The 16,135-nt window shown below is 47.1% G+C and overlaps 3 protein-coding genes and 1 long non-coding RNA gene across 6 annotated transcripts; 2 read left to right on the top strand and 2 right to left on the bottom strand.

Moving 5' to 3' along the window:
- Positions 1–220: 220 nt before the first annotated feature.
- LOC100823342 (GDSL esterase/lipase At4g16230) lies at positions 221–2,691 on the top strand. Of its 3 annotated transcripts, none has more exons than XM_024457356.1 (5): positions 221–889; positions 994–1,124; positions 1,363–1,663; positions 1,754–2,024; positions 2,115–2,691. In XM_024457356.1, the coding sequence occupies exons 1-5, from the start codon at positions 616–618 to the stop codon at positions 2,254–2,256; spliced, it is 1,119 nt and encodes a 372-aa protein (XP_024313124.1). In that variant the 5' UTR covers positions 221–615; the 3' UTR covers positions 2,257–2,691. The 3 variants fall into 3 exon arrangements, with proteins under 3 accessions (XP_024313124.1, XP_003561691.4, XP_024313125.1); XM_003561643.4 differs by having other exon boundaries at positions 222–889; positions 1,418–1,663; positions 2,115–2,681; XM_024457357.1 differs by lacking the exon at positions 221–889 and having other exon boundaries at positions 997–1,124.
- Positions 2,692–2,951: 260 nt separating this feature from the next.
- On the bottom strand, positions 2,952–6,817 carry LOC104582375. The gene is made up of 5 exons (XM_010231866.1): positions 6,522–6,817; positions 6,265–6,463; positions 5,763–6,050; positions 3,069–3,192; positions 2,952–2,983 (listed from the first exon to the last, which is right to left on the bottom strand). The coding sequence occupies exons 1-5, from the start codon at positions 6,815–6,817 to the stop codon at positions 2,952–2,954; spliced, it is 939 nt and encodes a 312-aa protein (XP_010230168.1).
- Positions 6,818–10,351: 3,534 nt separating this feature from the next.
- LOC112269725 lies at positions 10,352–11,050 on the bottom strand. Its single transcript, XR_002961646.1, has 2 exons — positions 10,886–11,050; positions 10,352–10,686 (listed from the first exon to the last, which is right to left on the bottom strand). It is a non-coding gene; the product is annotated as an uncharacterized LOC112269725 (long non-coding RNA).
- An 88-nt stretch (positions 11,051–11,138) lies between these two features.
- On the top strand, positions 11,139–14,152 carry LOC100829229 (probable enoyl-CoA hydratase 1, peroxisomal). Its single transcript, XM_003558018.4, has 3 exons — positions 11,139–11,710; positions 12,125–12,407; positions 13,752–14,152. Exons 1-3 carry the CDS (start codon positions 11,289–11,291, stop codon positions 13,851–13,853), a joined length of 807 nt encoding a protein of 268 aa, XP_003558066.1. The 5' UTR covers positions 11,139–11,288; the 3' UTR covers positions 13,854–14,152.
- The last annotated feature ends 1,983 nt before the right edge of the window (positions 14,153–16,135 follow it).

The following is a 16,135-nucleotide window of genomic DNA, read 5'->3' as shown; positions in this document are numbered from 1 at the left end:
AATGGTACAACCTTTGACTCTTTGAGGCACGGATCCGTATTAGTACAATCGATGACACGCCATTTCCTTGTTTTGAATCTCATCTCTTGCCCAAATGGTACAACCTTTGACTCTTTGAGGCACGGATCCGTCCCCTTGCCTATCCGGTCCCAAAAGTTCACGGGTAGCCGATGAAGGCTTGTGGAACGAGTAACCCTTCAATGCCAAATGATAAGTGCATAACAGGTTCATGTAAAAACAATGACTCGCGGCTTTCCGTTTCTTTATACATATGTTACCGCAACAACAGATCGCACAAAGTTTTCTCATTGTTGTTTTTTTGGCCGCTTTGCTTGCCTCTCTTCTCTGTTTTCTTAGATTCGCTACTCTTCTCCTCTGTTCCAGGCCACCTTTCAGAAAAGTTCCAACCCTTTTCGTTTGATCGTGCTTTATCTCCGTTATCTCATTCTCCATCAGATATTCTCTCTCAGTCGAGTATATAAAAGCAGGCAACGGTTCTGTTCCCTCGCAGTCGCAGCATTGCCTTCCCATCTCACGAGCGAATCGAGCTGTTGGGCAGCCACAAAATTGTTTTTTCCTCTCCTCTAACTTACATTTCCCAGTCCCAGCGTGACAATGCCCACTCACCATTCAGCAATGAGTACTTCCCACGGATGGCAATCGAAAATGGCATCTCGTTTTACTCTATGGGCATGGCTCGCCCTCGCTTGCGTTGCCGGTGCTGATCCGCCCGCGACATTCATCTTTGGTGACTCGCTCGTGGACGCCGGAAACAACAACTACATCGTCACTCTGTCCAGGGCCAACTATCTCCCCAACGGCATCGATTTCGACGGCCACCAGCCGACTGGCCGGTACACCAACGGCCGGACCATCGTCGACATACTAGGTGAGTGAAATATACCACATCTGGTCCCTTACCTGAACTTTACTGTCACACTGCCTCTATTCGCAGTGCAGAATGTTCATGAAAAAAAAAATCCGTGTGTTCAGGGCAAGAGATGGGGCTAGGAGGGTTTGTGCCGCCCTACATGGACCCAAACACCACAGGCGACGTCCTGTTCAGAGGCGTCAACTACGCGTCCGGCGGCGGAGGCATCCTGAACCAAACCGGGAGCATCTTCGTCAGTACACTGAACTGGTCTTTTTTCTTTGTTGAGATCCTTCTCTATTTTTCCTTGGTTTCATCAGCTTGTTCTCGCGCAATGCAAGCCAGGAGTGAGTGGTGTCCATCGTTTCTGCGTGCGAGGTTGTTCAGCTCGTCTTTTGCATGAGCAAGCGCATACAACTAGCTAGTAGTAGTAACAGAGACTTCCAGTTGCTCCCATATTGAAGCACGTTTTACTGCCGTGAAAATTTCAGACTAGTGGAAAACTTGAGTCCCCCCTGCAGTTGATCTGGAATGGTTTTGGAACAGGGTGGGCGCATAAACCTGGATGCCCAGATCGACAACTACGGCAGCAACAGGCGGGACATGATCGCGCGGCACGGGGAGGTGGCGGCGGTGAGCCAGCTGAGGGGCGCGCTCTTCTCGGTCACCATGGGCTCCAACGACTTCATCAACAACTACCTGGTCCCCATCCTGTCCGTGCCGGAGCGCGCCGTGACGCCCCCGGAGGCCTTCATCAACGGCATGATCGCCAAGTACCGGCAGCAGCTCATCGTAAGCCAGCGTGCCACGAGTCCATCCCAGCCTCGACGACCGTCATCGATCGATGCTAATTTGATTCTGGGGTTTGGGTATACATTGCAGAGGCTGTACCTTCTGGACGCCCGCAAGGTCGTGGTGGTGAACGTGGGGCCGATCGGCTGCATCCCGTACCTGAGGGACATCATGGGGACGGGCGTCCCGTCGTCGGCCGCCGGGGCGTGCGCCGAGTTCCCGAACCAGCTGGCGCAGTCCTTCAACCGCAAGCTGCGCGCCCTGGTGAACGAGCTAAGCGTCAGCCTCGCCGGCTCGCGCTTCCTCTACGCCGACGCCTACCGCATCGTCTCCGACATCATCGACAACTACAGATCCCACGGTACCCAAATCACTCGTCGCATCGCATCCACCGGCTCGTGTAGCACGAGGTGGGAAACTGAAGAAGCGTTGTCGTGTGTGTGTACTGTAGGATTCGAGGTGGCCGACTCGGCGTGCTGCTACGTGGGCGGGCGGTTCGGGGGGCTGGTGCCGTGCGGGCCGACGTCGAGGTACTGCGCGGACAGGTCCAAGTACGTGTTCTGGGACGCCTACCACCCCAGCGACGCCGCTAACGCGCTCATTGCTCGCCGGATCCTCGACGGCGACCCGGCGGATATCTCCCCCGTCAACGTGCGCCAGTTGGTCTTCCATGCATAGGATCTTATTTATTTTCAGGCCGTTCTCAACCTCTGTGTTTGTAACTTTTTCTAGGAATCCACGAGACCAGGAAATTAGTGTCTTCGATGTATTTCGTTGCCTGTTCATGGTAATATGCCAATTGTATTAGGTTTGGAGGACCCTAATTTTTCGAAACCGGATGACCAGTGGCGGAGCTAGACAAGAATGTCCCAGGAGGCAAGGAGGCTAAAGCCAAAAATTATGTTGTGCATGGTTGAAGATGAGCCTAGATCTTAAGGTGCGGGGGGCAAATTATGTATTCCTCAGTCCAACAAGGATGTCTCAAATTTGACTAAATTTGAATGCATTTATATACTAAGTCATGTCTAGATACATCCAAATTTTAACAAACTTGAGACATCTTTTATTAGAAGGAGGGAGTACTTCTTCTAATTATAAGCCTAAATAAGAACCTGCTAACTAAAAACAATTCCTGCACTAAGCTCCCTCAGTGCGGATGACAACTGAGATGGCAACAAGCTCAAAACAAACTTCAATTGGTTAGTTTTTTATTTAGGGAATGCCATTCGGCTAGCTTTATTGATCATCAAATAGACTTACATCGTTAACCAACACAGGCAATAAAAAGCTAGGGGATCATCGTCCCAAACACAAAAGAATCTGGTAAGAAAACAATTCTTAGCAATCTCATGAGCTACCGCATTGGCTTCCCGATGACAAAACTCCACTGAAGCCTTACTAAAACCTGAGAAGAGGATTCTACTATCAAGGAAAATAGCAGAAGCAGCTGTTGCGGAGAACCCGTCATCAAGCATCGTCTCCACCACCTGTAAGTTGTCCGACTGGATGATGAAGTTATTAAGTCCCAACTGTTGTGCAAAGAATAAGCCATCTCGAAGTGCATAAGCTTCGGCCATTAGTGAATCCATGACGAAAGGGATGTGCCGACATGCTGCCGCAATAAATTTGCCATGGGAGTCTCTGACGATCACGCCTGCACTCCCTCTTCCCTCATCATCACTGAACGCCGCATCGACATTAATTTTCAGGAGTCCTTCCGGCGGACAAGTCCAGCCATCACGCTTGACCTCAGCCTTTTACTTCGAGCCACGCCATGAGTTTGTCGCCAAGGCACCGATGGCCATGGCAGATCTTTGTGGTGTTTGCACAACCTCATCACGGACAAGCTACCTGCGTTCCCACCAAATGTACCAGGCACCTGTAAGAATAAGCTGAGGCAGGCCAACACCTCCAAGCGGATCCCAAGCTCCCTTAGAACAAATGATATGATTAAGTGCTACTGCTCCTGATCTATCCAAAGCAACAGCCTCATTTATCACTTCTAGAACACCCAGACGCTGCCAAACCAAGCGAACTCGCTAGCAAGTGAAAATCATGTGCATGATATCCTCGCATCCCATCTCACAAACTGGGCAGCCACTAAGAGGGGTAATGTGTCTATTTGCTAACACCCCAAGACAAGGGATCAAGCCGTGGAGGGCTCTCCATCCAGATATTTTTATCTTAGCCGGTATCCGCAGGCTCCACAACTTCTTCCACACAGGATTGACCTCCGATCGACCAACACCTAAAACAGTTCTTTCCTTCCTCCCGAACTGGTAATCCCATTCAGCATGATAAGCTGAACGGACCGAAAATAATCCATTCTTCGTGTGATGCCAGGCAACAACATCTTCCATCAACAGAGGGGGCAGAGGAATCTCAAGAATACGATTAGCATCAATGGGCCAGAAAATATCTCTGATCAACACCTCATCCCAAGCACCAGTAATCGGATTTATCAGCTCCGATACTTTATCAAGCATCACATTCCCTCTTGGCATCATAATTTTCCTCGATGGACGGGATGGGATCGAAGGATCATTCCATATATTAATTTGTGTACCATCCCCCACACGCCAAATACAGCCGCGATTAAAGTTCTCCATCCCCAAGAGAACGCTCTGCCAGGTGAAAGAACTGCCACTCTTGAGCTTTGCTTTTAACAGATTACCATCGGGATAGTACCTTGCACCAAGCACACGAGCACAAAGGGAATCAGGTCGTTCCAACAAGCGCCAACACTGTTTAGCCAACATCGCCATATTAAAAGTGTGCAAATCTCTGAACCCCATACCTCCTCTCCACTTCGGAATACAAAGTTTCCACCAAGCAAGCCAATGAATTTTTTTGTGCTCGTCATCATCGCCCCACCAGTGCTGCGAAATAGCATCAGAAATTCCCTTCCAAATGTTTTTCGGGATCTTGAATACTTTCATCGCGAACACCGGCATAGACTGTGCGACTGCCTTCAATAAGACCTCCTTCCCCCCTGTGGAGAGCATCTTCTCCTTCCATCCACTAGTTTTAGCTTGCACACGTTCCACCAAGTACTTGAAACAATCACTTCTATCCACTCCTACCATGGCAGGCAGACCAAGGTATTTATCATTTAATGATTCTGTGAGTATGTGCAAAACATCACATACCTCCGCTCTATCCTCAACTCTTGTATTGGGGCTAAAGAAGACACTCGATTTTGCAACGCTGACAAGCTGTCCCGAGCTAGCACAGTAGAGTCCAGAATCTGCTTCAAGGTATTTGCATTCTGGACATCCGCCTCCATCAGGATCAACGAGTCATCGGCGAACAACAGATGTGAAAGCACCGGCGCATCTCTGCAGACCCGAACGCCCGTTAATTCTCCCGAGTGTTCAGCGTCATTAAGCAAAGCAGATAGCCCCTCAGCACAAAGGAGAAACAAATAAGGTGATAAGGGGTCTCCTTGACGGATGCCCCTCGTAGGTGTAAACACTTCAGTGGAATTAGAATTAAAATGGACCGAGTATTTAACAGAAGAGACACAAGCCATAATAAGATTCACCCATCTCTCTGCGAAGCCCAACTTCAACATTATCTTCTTCAGAAAGCACCATTCTACCCGATCATAGGCCTTGTGCATGTCCAATTTTACTGCACAATATCCCTTCTTCCCCTTCTTTTTTATTGAGTGAATGCACTCATAGGCCATAAGTATATTATCCGTGATGAGACGTCCTGGCACGAAGGCACTCTGATGCTCATCAATAATTTCAGGTAGAATCAGTTTAAGTCTATTCGCCAACATTTTTGACATCACTTTGCAGACCACATTACAGAGACTAATGGGTCTAAATTGAGATAAATTTTCAGGATTTTCCACCTTAGGAATCAGCACAATCATTGTACCATTCCACCCCTCCGGTATTACTCTAGTATTGACGGCTTCTAGCACTTCACTAGTAAGGTCGCCTGCCAACAAGCTCCAGAAACGCTTATAGAATAGAGCATGTAAGCCATCCGGTCCAGGAGCTTTAAGATCACCAATCTGGAATAAAGCTTTCTTCACTTCTTCTTGTGTAAACGGAGCTAACAGGGAAGCGTTCATTTCATTCGTTACCTTCCTTTTCACCTTTTGAAAAACATCATCATCTGGCTCATCAACCTCCGAGTGGAACAAACCAGAAAAATAAGATTTAATCAGGTTGCTCATGCCATCCGGGTCTTCCCACTTCACCCCCGCTTCATCAGTAAGATTCTTAATAGTATTCTTCTTCTTAGGAGCAGTGGCAAAATTATGGAAAAACTTTGTGTTACTGTCTCCATGCCGGATCCAATTTGCCCGCCCTCTTTGGATCCAATGGATCTCTTCTTGCTCCAACAAAACTTCAATTTTAAGCAGGATCTCCTTTTGATCAAACAAGGATTCGTCAGTAATAGGGCCTCGACGTAACTCTTCTAACGTTCTCTTGAGGTTCTCAATTTTTTTTCCGCGGTGCCTTTAGTTCCCCTCTGTCCCAAGCGTGCAGCTCTTCATGGACTTTTGAGGTTTTCTGCATTAGTTTGGGCCCCACACCGCTAGCACAGGCTCTATTCCAAGCATGTTGAACAATCTGATTTACAGTTTCTTCCTCCAGCCACCTTGCCTCAAACCGGCGAACGGCCGGGCCGCCAGACAAGTGGACTCCGGCAAGATACTCAGTGTCGATGGTAACCGGATGGTGGTCACTCTTTGTCATCCCCTCATTTACCACTTTAGCAAAAGGGAAAAGCTCATTCCAAGCCTCGTTAGCAACAGCTCTATCCAACCTCTCACGAATTCTCCCACGGCACCAGGTAAAAACAGGAATTCAGACAATCCTGAAACGCCTGCATATACCTCAACGCTCTGGGCACTTCGCCATCCTTCTCCCACGAGAAAAGAATCTCATTGAAATCACCCAAGACCAGCCAAGCAGAATCCCTCCTGCCATGGAGATCACGCAAGTAATCCCACGATTTGTATTTGTCCTCCCACTTCGGCTCCCCATAAAAACCAGTTAACCTCCACTCCACGACGTCCTCCACAGCAACATCAATGAAATTTGCTGTAATGTCATGGACTTTAATCTTACACTCCTTCTTCCACATGAGCAATAGACCACCACTGTGACCATCGCTCTCATGGATCAACATCTCATCAAACATCAACTTACGAACCAATTTTTTTGCCTTAGCTTTTCCCAAATGTGACTCAGACAGGAAAATCAAATATGGTTTTATTTGCCTCTGGAGATCCAGAAGCGAACGAACTGCGCGGGACGTGGCCATGCCCCGGCAGTTCCAGCTCATGATCTTCATTGATTATGGGCCGGCTCCTCTCGGGAGCTAGCCAAAATAAAGTGAGCTAAGGTGTCACTGTCCCCAATCATCTTCGTACGTTTAGGTGGCCGATTCTTCTCCGGGGTTGAGATCACCCCTCCCCCATGTTCACTTGGCTTTGTATTTTCCAGCAAGAGAACTTTATCGCAGACGCTTCCCTCTTGACTGTAGCTTTTGTTCCCATCTGCATAATTAACAAGGCCATCTGCAGCTACAAGCTGCTTGCGTGACCTCAAGTATCCGCCCGGGTCATGGTAGAAAGCATCAGTCGGTGGTTTTCTTCCTCCTTTCATGCCCCATTCTGCGTGGATGTCTGATTTTGTTCTTAACCAGGCAAATTGCTTGCTGCAAATAGTTCTGAAACTGTGGTCCGACTGAAGGTTGTTTTCTTCTGAAGCCAAAATGTAGCAGACATCTGACTAAATTTTCTCAACTGCCGCAGAATGCTGATGTGCCCAGAGCAGACCGGAATCAATCCCAATAGCAAGCTGATTCATTCCACATTTACTTTCCGGCTGAATTGTGACAACAAGGTCTGTCTCTCCCTGAGGGGTTTGGTCCTGTTACAAAGCAGCAGGTGTAACATATAGAGGGGTATGGCCCCGAACTCCATCGTCAGCAACAATGGCGTGAATTCCACAGTAGGTGTTGCCACTACCATGGGAGTTTGCAGGGGATACCTTTGTTGCGTGCTTGTACTTGTTGATGCCGGCTTGGAGTAGTTCTTCAAATTTTTGTTGCAGCTCGCAAACTTCTGGCAGCAGGTCCGCCTCGCGTTCCACAGGACGCCGCACGGAGCATCCCGACACGGCCTCGGCCTTAATAAGTTCCAGCATCCTCCTCCTAAAGAGATTCTGGTCCATCATGAGTAGATCTAGAGAAATCTCCGGTCCACTGCTCGTGGCGATCCGAGGTTCGTCGCGTCTCCCATCCCCTCCAGCCGCCACAGCAGAACCAGGGATTTTGCCCCTGGCCTTCGGCCGGTTTGGGGCCCCGGCTCCGAGACCTGTCAGTGATACGCCTGAGCCGCTGGTGACTGCCGTGGCAGGCCCCTCGTCGTCTTCAATTTCGCCCGTCGTTTCGCCTGTTTCACGCTCCGTCATTTTCGCCTTCTTAACTACTTCAATTGGTTAGTTGATGGACCATGTTACGTGCTCCAAGTGTTAATGTTTTTTTAAGTGGAAAATATATTACAAATCCAAGTCACCTATTTCTGGACGGATGGAGTACTTAATAAGAATTCGGTTGGATGATGCGCACGATGATGGGCAACTTGACTCGAAGGGCGGTGTACGCGTCTCTCTGATGTTTGCGGTCTGCATGGCCAGCCTCACGCCGTTCTTGAATATCTATGGCATGGAGCAGTGCAGGCTCGACCTCGACGGCTGCAACTACTGCCTCGTCGACGCTGTCTCCAGCATTCGTAAGTGCTGCAACCGGAAGAAGACTGGCAATCATCTTCCCGACATGCTCCATCCGGTTCGAGATATACCTTTTCTACAACGTCTCGGCCGCTGAGGTGGTGATGTCGCCGCCACCACCGCCAGCAGGCGGCGGCGGTGACAACTCCGCCCCATCAAGCACCACCGGTGAGTCATTTGTTTCCGTCCATCAATTATTTGACAATTCAGACAAGAGAATGTGTTTTTCTGTCCAGGCAGGTAGGTACTTCAAAAGATGTTGTTGAGTTTGTTCGTTTCTTCCCAAGCCACAACGTAAGGTGCAGACCAAAGCTGAGTCATGGAAACCACCATCACTGGCGGCCTGAAGATTAATGTTGATGGTTGCTTCTTACATGAGGACCATACACGCGCAGTGGGGGATTCATTGTGCATGATGACAAATGTCACGTGGTTGGCTCCGGTGTGGGTCGTCATATCAACACGGGGGCGGCGCGAGGGACCGGCAAGGCCCTGCCCCCCCCCCCCCCCCCCCCGATTTGTAAATTCCGCTTATTCTAGTGACTTCTATTGTAAATGTCTTCCTCACTCCCGGTTGTTGATGGCTTTCTCCAAGGGTGATCCCTCATTTGTCCATTTGGGGGTGTTTGGAGAAATGAGGGTGTGGAAAATATGTTGTTGTCCAATGGTAACCCCCAATTTATTTTTTCACGAGTTTTTGACATGTGGACCAAGAAGACAAGTGAATGAGAAGTTTTGCACAAATTATGACTCCCTATACTATCCCCAAATTTGAGAAAGAAATGGGGGACGTGGACCACTTTTAGACAAATTGGGTTCCCACTGGATTGCATTTTTATGTTTGGCCCCAAATGGACAAATAGGGAAGATATGGGGGGTGCCCTTAGAGATGCCCTGAGGCACCCATTCTATAATCTATTTTTCATCTCTTATACATTTATTTTTGCAAAGTTATCACCCTTCATGAATCGTATCTCATGATTGCACTTATTGATTTCTCGGATCACTTTGGAGGTGTATAACCCAGACTCTTCTTCAACGTCATCTAAGATATCATGCTCCGGCGAGAGATGTACACACGTTGTCAAAACAGGGAAAGCAATATGTGACTCAAGCAATTAGTGTAGTTATACGCAGACATATGTTGACGGAAGTGTCACATCAAGATACTATGTATAAGACACGATCCATTTCGACACCGTCATCGGAAACAAGCCGTCTACCAATTCTTCTGCATCAGTCTTTGTTGGTTATGACGCTCATGAAATTCTATATCTTTAAATTCCTCGTCAAAAAGTGAAACTTGAAAATAATAACTCTACATTGTTGATATCCTATTGATAAACACTAAGAAACTTAGCTAAAATGATGTTGTATTTGTCTTCTTAAACAGATGTAGTGACTCGCGGACAGGTCAACTGGCGACAGATGGGGTAATTGGGTTTGGAAAATGTGTTGTCTCTAGTCTCACAACTAAATGCAAGGGTGCCATTTTAGGTGTTCCTACAGGCAGGGACGGTGCCCTTTTAGGTGTTCCTACAGGCAGGGACAGAGCAAAGAGGGGCGTGGGGGGCAAAAGCCCCCGCTCTGGCGAGCGACGATGCAGCTAAGGCGACACTCCCAAATCCCCAATTCTGCTCAAGATCGAAAACAAAATCGGAAGTGCCAAACAAAGCTATTGCTTGGAGGTTTATCAAGCAGGCTGCAATAGGTTAATCCACTTCTAGTTCATTTTCTATATTTATCTATTCGTGTTTGTCCAAAGAATTTGCCGGACTGTTTTCCGAATTCAGATTAAAAAAATATATTCCTTCTTTCTGTCGTTGTGGTCATAGAGCCAACTTCAAATTGGTAGAAATGTAATATGCATTTATATTTTGATTACTTAGACATGAATATATTTGCTATGCTATGCCTAGTGACAGGATTTGAGAGAGACAGAGAGATTGCACCACACTTCACAATTCTCACTGATGCATCAGTTTACAATTTATAGAGAATACAACTGAGGGGGAGAGAAGAATGCGCATGGAGAGCTGGTCCTTCGGATCACAGATCACAACAGAAAAGGCCTGGTCTAACTCTCAACAGAAAACAAAAAACGAAGAGAAAAGAGGAATAAAATCTACAGCCTTATTCGTTACACAACGGCAGTCTAACACCTAGTTATATTGGATATCAAGACTACGTCTCTTATATGTATACTTCACCATTGCGGCTTTGATTTTTCTTGCCTCCCTCGTGCCGAATTTCCGGCTCTGTCTGTGATTGCAGTTTTAGATGACGGTGGTGGCGGTCAGTGGCGCAGCTTGGCAAAAAGTTTTGGGTTGCAAAAATATAATTTATAGAGGGGCAACAATATAATTCCTATGTTCGGAGCCTATTAACTGAAATTTGTGAGCCACGCGTGCCCGGTGATAAGAACGACGTCGTTGGTGACTGAAGTATTTGTTGAACTCACCGGATAATCGCGTGCGACAAAAGTACTTTGTGATGCCTTGTGTTCTGATGAAGACGTGCGATTTTGGATGGGAACGCCGGTCTCAGCTCCATCCACCCATGAATTTTCTTCGGATTTCTTTCTTTTTTATCGGACGCTTCTGCACGTTAATTTGTCGTGCGGGCTTGTGTCTTCTGGAAGAGAAAGTACGCACGGCACAAAACTGACACGTCCCCTACGTTAATCAGCCTGACCCTTCAGTCCGGTGCAGCACATCTTGGCCACCGCTTCCCTCGCAATTAAACACACCTGCAGTCTCTCTCAAAGGTCAAATGGTCTTTCGCACAAACAGAAAGTTGCAACTGCAAGCTATCCCAACCAAATCCAGACGCTAACCCGATTCAACTACCCACCCAAAAAGCTGATGGCCGCCGCATCGCCGGATTCCGGCGACCTCATCCTGGTCGAACCGGCGAGGCCGGGGTCCCAGGTCGCCGTGGTGACCATCAACCGCCCCGAGGCGCTGAACGCGCTGACGCGGTCGATGATGATCTCCCTGGCCGCGGCGTTCCGGCGGCTGGGCGCTGATGACGGCGTCGCCGTGGTGGTGCTCGCGGGGCGCGGCCGCTCCTTCTGCTCCGGGGTGGACCTGACGGCGGCGGAGGAGGTGTTCAAGGGCGACGTCACTGACACCACCGCCAACCCCGTCGCCCAGATGGAGCTGTGCCCAAAGCCTATAATCGGCGCCGTCGCCGGATTCGCCGTCACCGCGGGGTTCGAGATCGCCCTCGCCTGCGACCTCCTCGTCGCTGGCCGTTCCGCCAAGTTCCTCGACACCCATGCCAAGTGAGCTCTCCTCACACGCTTCGTTTTCTCATTTTTGCGCGATGTAATACACACTACCACACGATTGCGCTATGATTGATTCTCGCGGCCAATAAATCCAACTTGGCTGGTCCTGCAAGCAGGCCGACAATTCACAAGTATTATGGCATTTCCGTTAATCTGTCAAATCATCTCAGTACACTGTTTTATTAAAAGTTTGTGCTATGTATGTTCAGAAGAAGAATTATTCCTGCAATTCAGAGGCGGGCAAACTTGACATTAGAGTTTGTGCTATGTATGTTCAGAAGAAGAATTATTCTTGCACTGTCCTGCAATTTATAAATTCTGCTTAGGTTCATGACATTGCTGTCTCGTCTGTAGTTCTGTACACTTCGCATGCTCTTCTCTAATCAGACTTTGCCCAATCTGATGTAGGTTTGGGATATTTCCTTCTTGGGGTCTTTCACAGAAGCTCTCTCGTCTCATTGGGCCGAATAGAGCGCGAGAAGTGTCACTAACTTGCATGCCTGTCACTGCTGAAATGGGGGAGAAGTGGGGACTTGTTAACCACATTGTGGATGATAGTCAGGTGCTGAGTAAGGCCATAGAGGTCGCCGAGGCCATTGCAAGGAACAACCACAACTTGGTGGTGCTGTATAAATCAGTAATAAACGATGGGCTTCAGCTGGACATGGAGCATGCCCGAGCTCTTGAAAAGGTACGAACTTATGAATTGCATGAAACATAATGCTAAAGGAGGGCATATTAGTTTTGTCCCAAGTCAATAGTTTTTAAAGTTTGACCATGTTAATTGATAAAAACATCAACATCTATTTATTTCGTATTGTCAAAAGTTTGGCCGAAGACAAAACTAAAACGCCCTCCTTTCGGAAAGTACTTATCTGTAGCTCAATGTTGCAAATTTACAATCAGTATTTGTTGTTTTAATTCTATATGGTGCTCAAATTATTTAATTTACCAGATTTAGTGCGGAAGTTTACCACGATATGTTAATGGGAAACTAGGCACATTTAGAATGAGTTAGTACACTCGAAATATGACATATGGTAACCAGTGTTAAATTCTTTTTTGGGGGTAATAGTGAGCAAGCATTCTAGCTAAATATTGTGTTTACTGGTGTCGCTCCTTGAAACTGGAAATACTCTTTTGTACTAGTCGCTGTTGGGATTGGAACAGAAAAAAGAACAATGCTGTTATACTGATACAATGATTACAAGTTGATCTGAGTAGCAATGCAGCAGTCCAAAAGGGTGCAGGGATAGTTGGTTGTGGCCCCACATGGAAGGGTACCTAGTACATGTCATCGTAAGCAAATCGTACGAGCAGGGTCGTATGGAAGAGCAGTTCTGAAGAAAGATTCGGAAATTGCTTTCTGTTGATGTTTCTATATTCAGTGAATCTCAACGTTCTTCCAGAACAAAAATCTTGTTTTATCAACAGCAACCACTGAGATTTGAGAGAGTTTATCCCATGACATGATTTAAGCTGGCAAGGCAGAGATGACGAATCTAAGGTTAACCAACCTCCCATAGTGATATGATTCATGAAGAACTGGAATCTTCTTTGATACAGGATATGCACATAGATATAGGTATTTGTGGGTAGTTTTCGTCGGACAGGGGCAATCTTATATTAGTTTGAGAGGAAGCAGTGGTTATGACTGTAGAATCATTCCCTTCATACGTCATATTAATAGGCATTAACTTGGATTTGTAGCTATTGATACCAATCATCGCTTGGTTTTGTGCAGACTTTTAACTGCAACATGTTCATGGAAAAATATACAGAGTCAGGATGATTTCGTACATTAGAAATATAGCATTTAACATCCTTAATACTGGTTATGGTCTTAAAGTTCGTTTATTGGGATAACGGGCAAGCTTTCTGACTCAGTATCGTGCTTACTGAGCTACTGCTATTGGTCCTTGATGTTGGCTACAATCAAAAACAGAAAAAGTAGACATAGCTTTTGTTGCTCTTCCTAACCTTATAATGTTCACTTAAGGTACCCTCTCTTATGCTTGCATTGCTATGGTTTCAGGAAAGGGCTGTCAACTATTACAATGGCATGACAAAGGAGCAATTCACAAATATGCAGAAATTTATACAAGGTCGGAGTTCTAAAGCACCATCAAAGCTGTAGATACCTCTGTATGCACTGAAAGATCAATTTCCTTTACATAGCTCCTGAAAAGGTTCGAGGCTTATTCGGTTTGGAGGAAAATAAATCTTACGACAAGGAATAACATAGGATTATGAGAGGGTAGCACTTGCCATCCTAAGGAATTGTCTCATTTCTATGGACAAAAAGAGGTTAGACATAATGTTTTCCAAAAACACAGGAAATCAATGTGATTCCTAAAGAAATCAATTGGATTTTTAAGGGATCACTTTGTCATTTCGTACAAAACAAATGCATTTAAAATGAATCTTTTTATGGAATTTTTAATATTTTGGATTTCTTATGAAAATCCACTAAATCGAATGAGGCCTCAGTAACTGTCAAAAGCAAACACTCCGAATATTTTATTTTTCTAACGGAAAACAACTGCAAACATGACATACTCAGATAGTACGATCGCATGCATACTACTATGAGGTACCAACTACCGATACATCAGTTTAGGTAGTGTTTGGATGGTAGAACAAGGTGGAATGTAATGTAAACGTTTTAGATTTGAAGCCCATTCCTGCGTTTGGTTCCTGGAATTTGGTAAATTGGAATGGAACCACTTGGTTCCTCAAAAGAGAATATTCCACAAATATCCGGAACCAACCGATGACTCGAAAATGTAGAAATGGTTTCGTTCCAGCAGGGTCACGGGCGAAAACGAGAAGCCAATCCTAACTCCCTTCACCCACTACATGTGAAATAGGCGTGTAAATTGAGGGTACGATAGAACATTGTCCTGGTAGTCCCAACCTCGCTGCACTCATTGCTCTCGGTCTGTCCTCCAGGCTGCAGCCCGCAAAAATCGACGACTTCTTCGTCTGGACCTAACCTAAGGCCAACTGCAGCGGGGAGATCCGTTTTGTGTTCATTTTGATCTACTTTTGGTCCGCTGTTCGTTTTGGGTCTACCATTGCCTCCAGCAAGGCCATCCATTTGGTCCACTTTATTACTTATAGACATGCGGGCCAGGTGAGGAAAAAGGAGCAAAGTGCGGACAAGCGCAATGCAAATGACCTTGTCTGCACTTTGGATTGGAAATAGGGTCGCGTCCGGAGGGGAGTCTGTTTGGCCCAAAAGGACCAAATGGGTCTCCCCGTTGGAGTTGCCCTAAGCTCCAGCCGACTCCATGTGACAACATTATCTAGCTTTTTTGTGTGCTCTTTGAAGGCTACACGTGGTGTCCAATGAGACATCGTCATACACCGTGACTTCGCCGACTTGTCCTTGTGTTAGACACCGCTGCTCTTGGTGGACTCCTACGTGGTGTAGGTTGAGACACCGTCATACACATCCTATGCCTTGGTGTATTTTTCACTGAGTTGTCATGGTGCTAAACACCACCGCTCGTGGCGGCCCTTCTACCTAGTGTCCGTTGAGACACTACCATACATGGCGCCCGTCTTGTCACGTTCGTATTCTCCACCAACTTGGCACCATGCTAGACACTACCTCTCGTGGCAGCCTTTTACATGGTGTCTATACCTGGGCATGGGTGGCCTGGCCCGGCCGGCCCAGGCCCGAACCCTGACGTCCCGGGCCAGGCTCGGGCTTCACTTTCCAGTCCCAAGCCCGGCCCGAAAGCCCGAAATGACTAAAACTGGTATTACCGAGGGAAAAATAGGTTAAAAAATCATTTATTTATTCTGAAAACAATTATTTTAATGCTTAAATAGTCATTTTGTTGGGCTTCGGGCCGGGCTCGGGCTTGAGGTTTTCCCGTCGGGCTTTATGAAGCCCGGCCCAGGGTTTGCCCAGGCATAGTGGTGTCTAATTAGGACACCGTCATACATGGCTCTAGCCTTGGCTCGATCATTCTTCACATAATTGTCGTCGTTCTAGTTGCTGCTGCTCATGGCGGCCTTCTATGTTGTATCTGTCGAGACACAACCACACATGGCGCTTGCCTTGCGCATTCATCACCAACTTGGCGTCATGCTAGATGCCGCCACCCGTGGTAGCCTTCTTTTGTGGTGTTTGTTGAGACATCGCCATACACGATACATGCCTAGGCACATTCCTCGTTGATCTGGCATCATACAAAATGTCGTCGCTCACGGTAGTCTTCTTTGTGGCATCTGGCGATGTAACACCGCTATATAGGTGTTGTTACTAATTTCCGCTCTGCGTAGCATCGGGCTCCGTCACTGGACTAGCATGGGTGTCCATCCATGTGTTGTATTCACCAATTTTTTGCAAGGTCCCTTGCACCTTCGACGACTATTACATCATCTTCAGTGTCAAGCCTACTCTAT

The sequence above is a fragment of the Brachypodium distachyon genome, chromosome 1 (genome assembly GCF_000005505.3).
Source record: "Brachypodium distachyon strain Bd21 chromosome 1, Brachypodium_distachyon_v3.0, whole genome shotgun sequence".
NCBI classification, from domain to species: Eukaryota; Viridiplantae; Streptophyta; class Magnoliopsida; order Poales; family Poaceae; genus Brachypodium; species Brachypodium distachyon.
The sequence above is the reverse complement of the archived record's forward strand: the minus strand, read 5'-3'. Positions and strand labels throughout refer to the sequence as shown.

Excerpts from the sequence above, each read along its gene's own strand:
- LOC100823342 (XM_003561643.4), top strand. The coding sequence starts at position 616 with ATGCCCACTCACCATTCAGCAATGAGTACTTCCCACGGATGGCAATCG. Across the intron at positions 890-993 it reads GACCATCGTCGACATACTAG|GGCAAGAGATGGGGCTAGGA; the intron begins GTGAGTGAAATA and ends CCGTGTGTTCAG. Across the intron at positions 1,125-1,417 it reads ACCAAACCGGGAGCATCTTC|GGTGGGCGCATAAACCTGGA; the intron begins GTCAGTACACTG and ends GTTTTGGAACAG.
- LOC104582375 (XM_010231866.1), bottom strand. The coding sequence starts at position 6,817 with ATGTTGATCCATGAGAGCGATGGTCACAGTGGTGGTCTATTGCTCATG. Across the intron at positions 6,464-6,521 it reads GAAGTGCCCAGAGCGTTGAG|AATTCGTGAGAGGTTGGATA; the intron begins GTATATGCAGGC and ends GTGCCGTGGGAG. Across the intron at positions 2,984-3,068 it reads TAGTAGAATCCTCTTCTCAG|ATTCTTTTGTGTTTGGGACG; the intron begins GTTTTAGTAAGG and ends TTTTCTTACCAG.
- LOC100829229 (XM_003558018.4), top strand. The coding sequence starts at position 11,289 with ATGGCCGCCGCATCGCCGGATTCCGGCGACCTCATCCTGGTCGAACCG. Across the intron at positions 11,711-12,124 it reads TTCCTCGACACCCATGCCAA|GTTTGGGATATTTCCTTCTT; the intron begins GTGAGCTCTCCT and ends AATCTGATGTAG. Across the intron at positions 12,408-13,751 it reads ATGCCCGAGCTCTTGAAAAG|GAAAGGGCTGTCAACTATTA; the intron begins GTACGAACTTAT and ends CTATGGTTTCAG.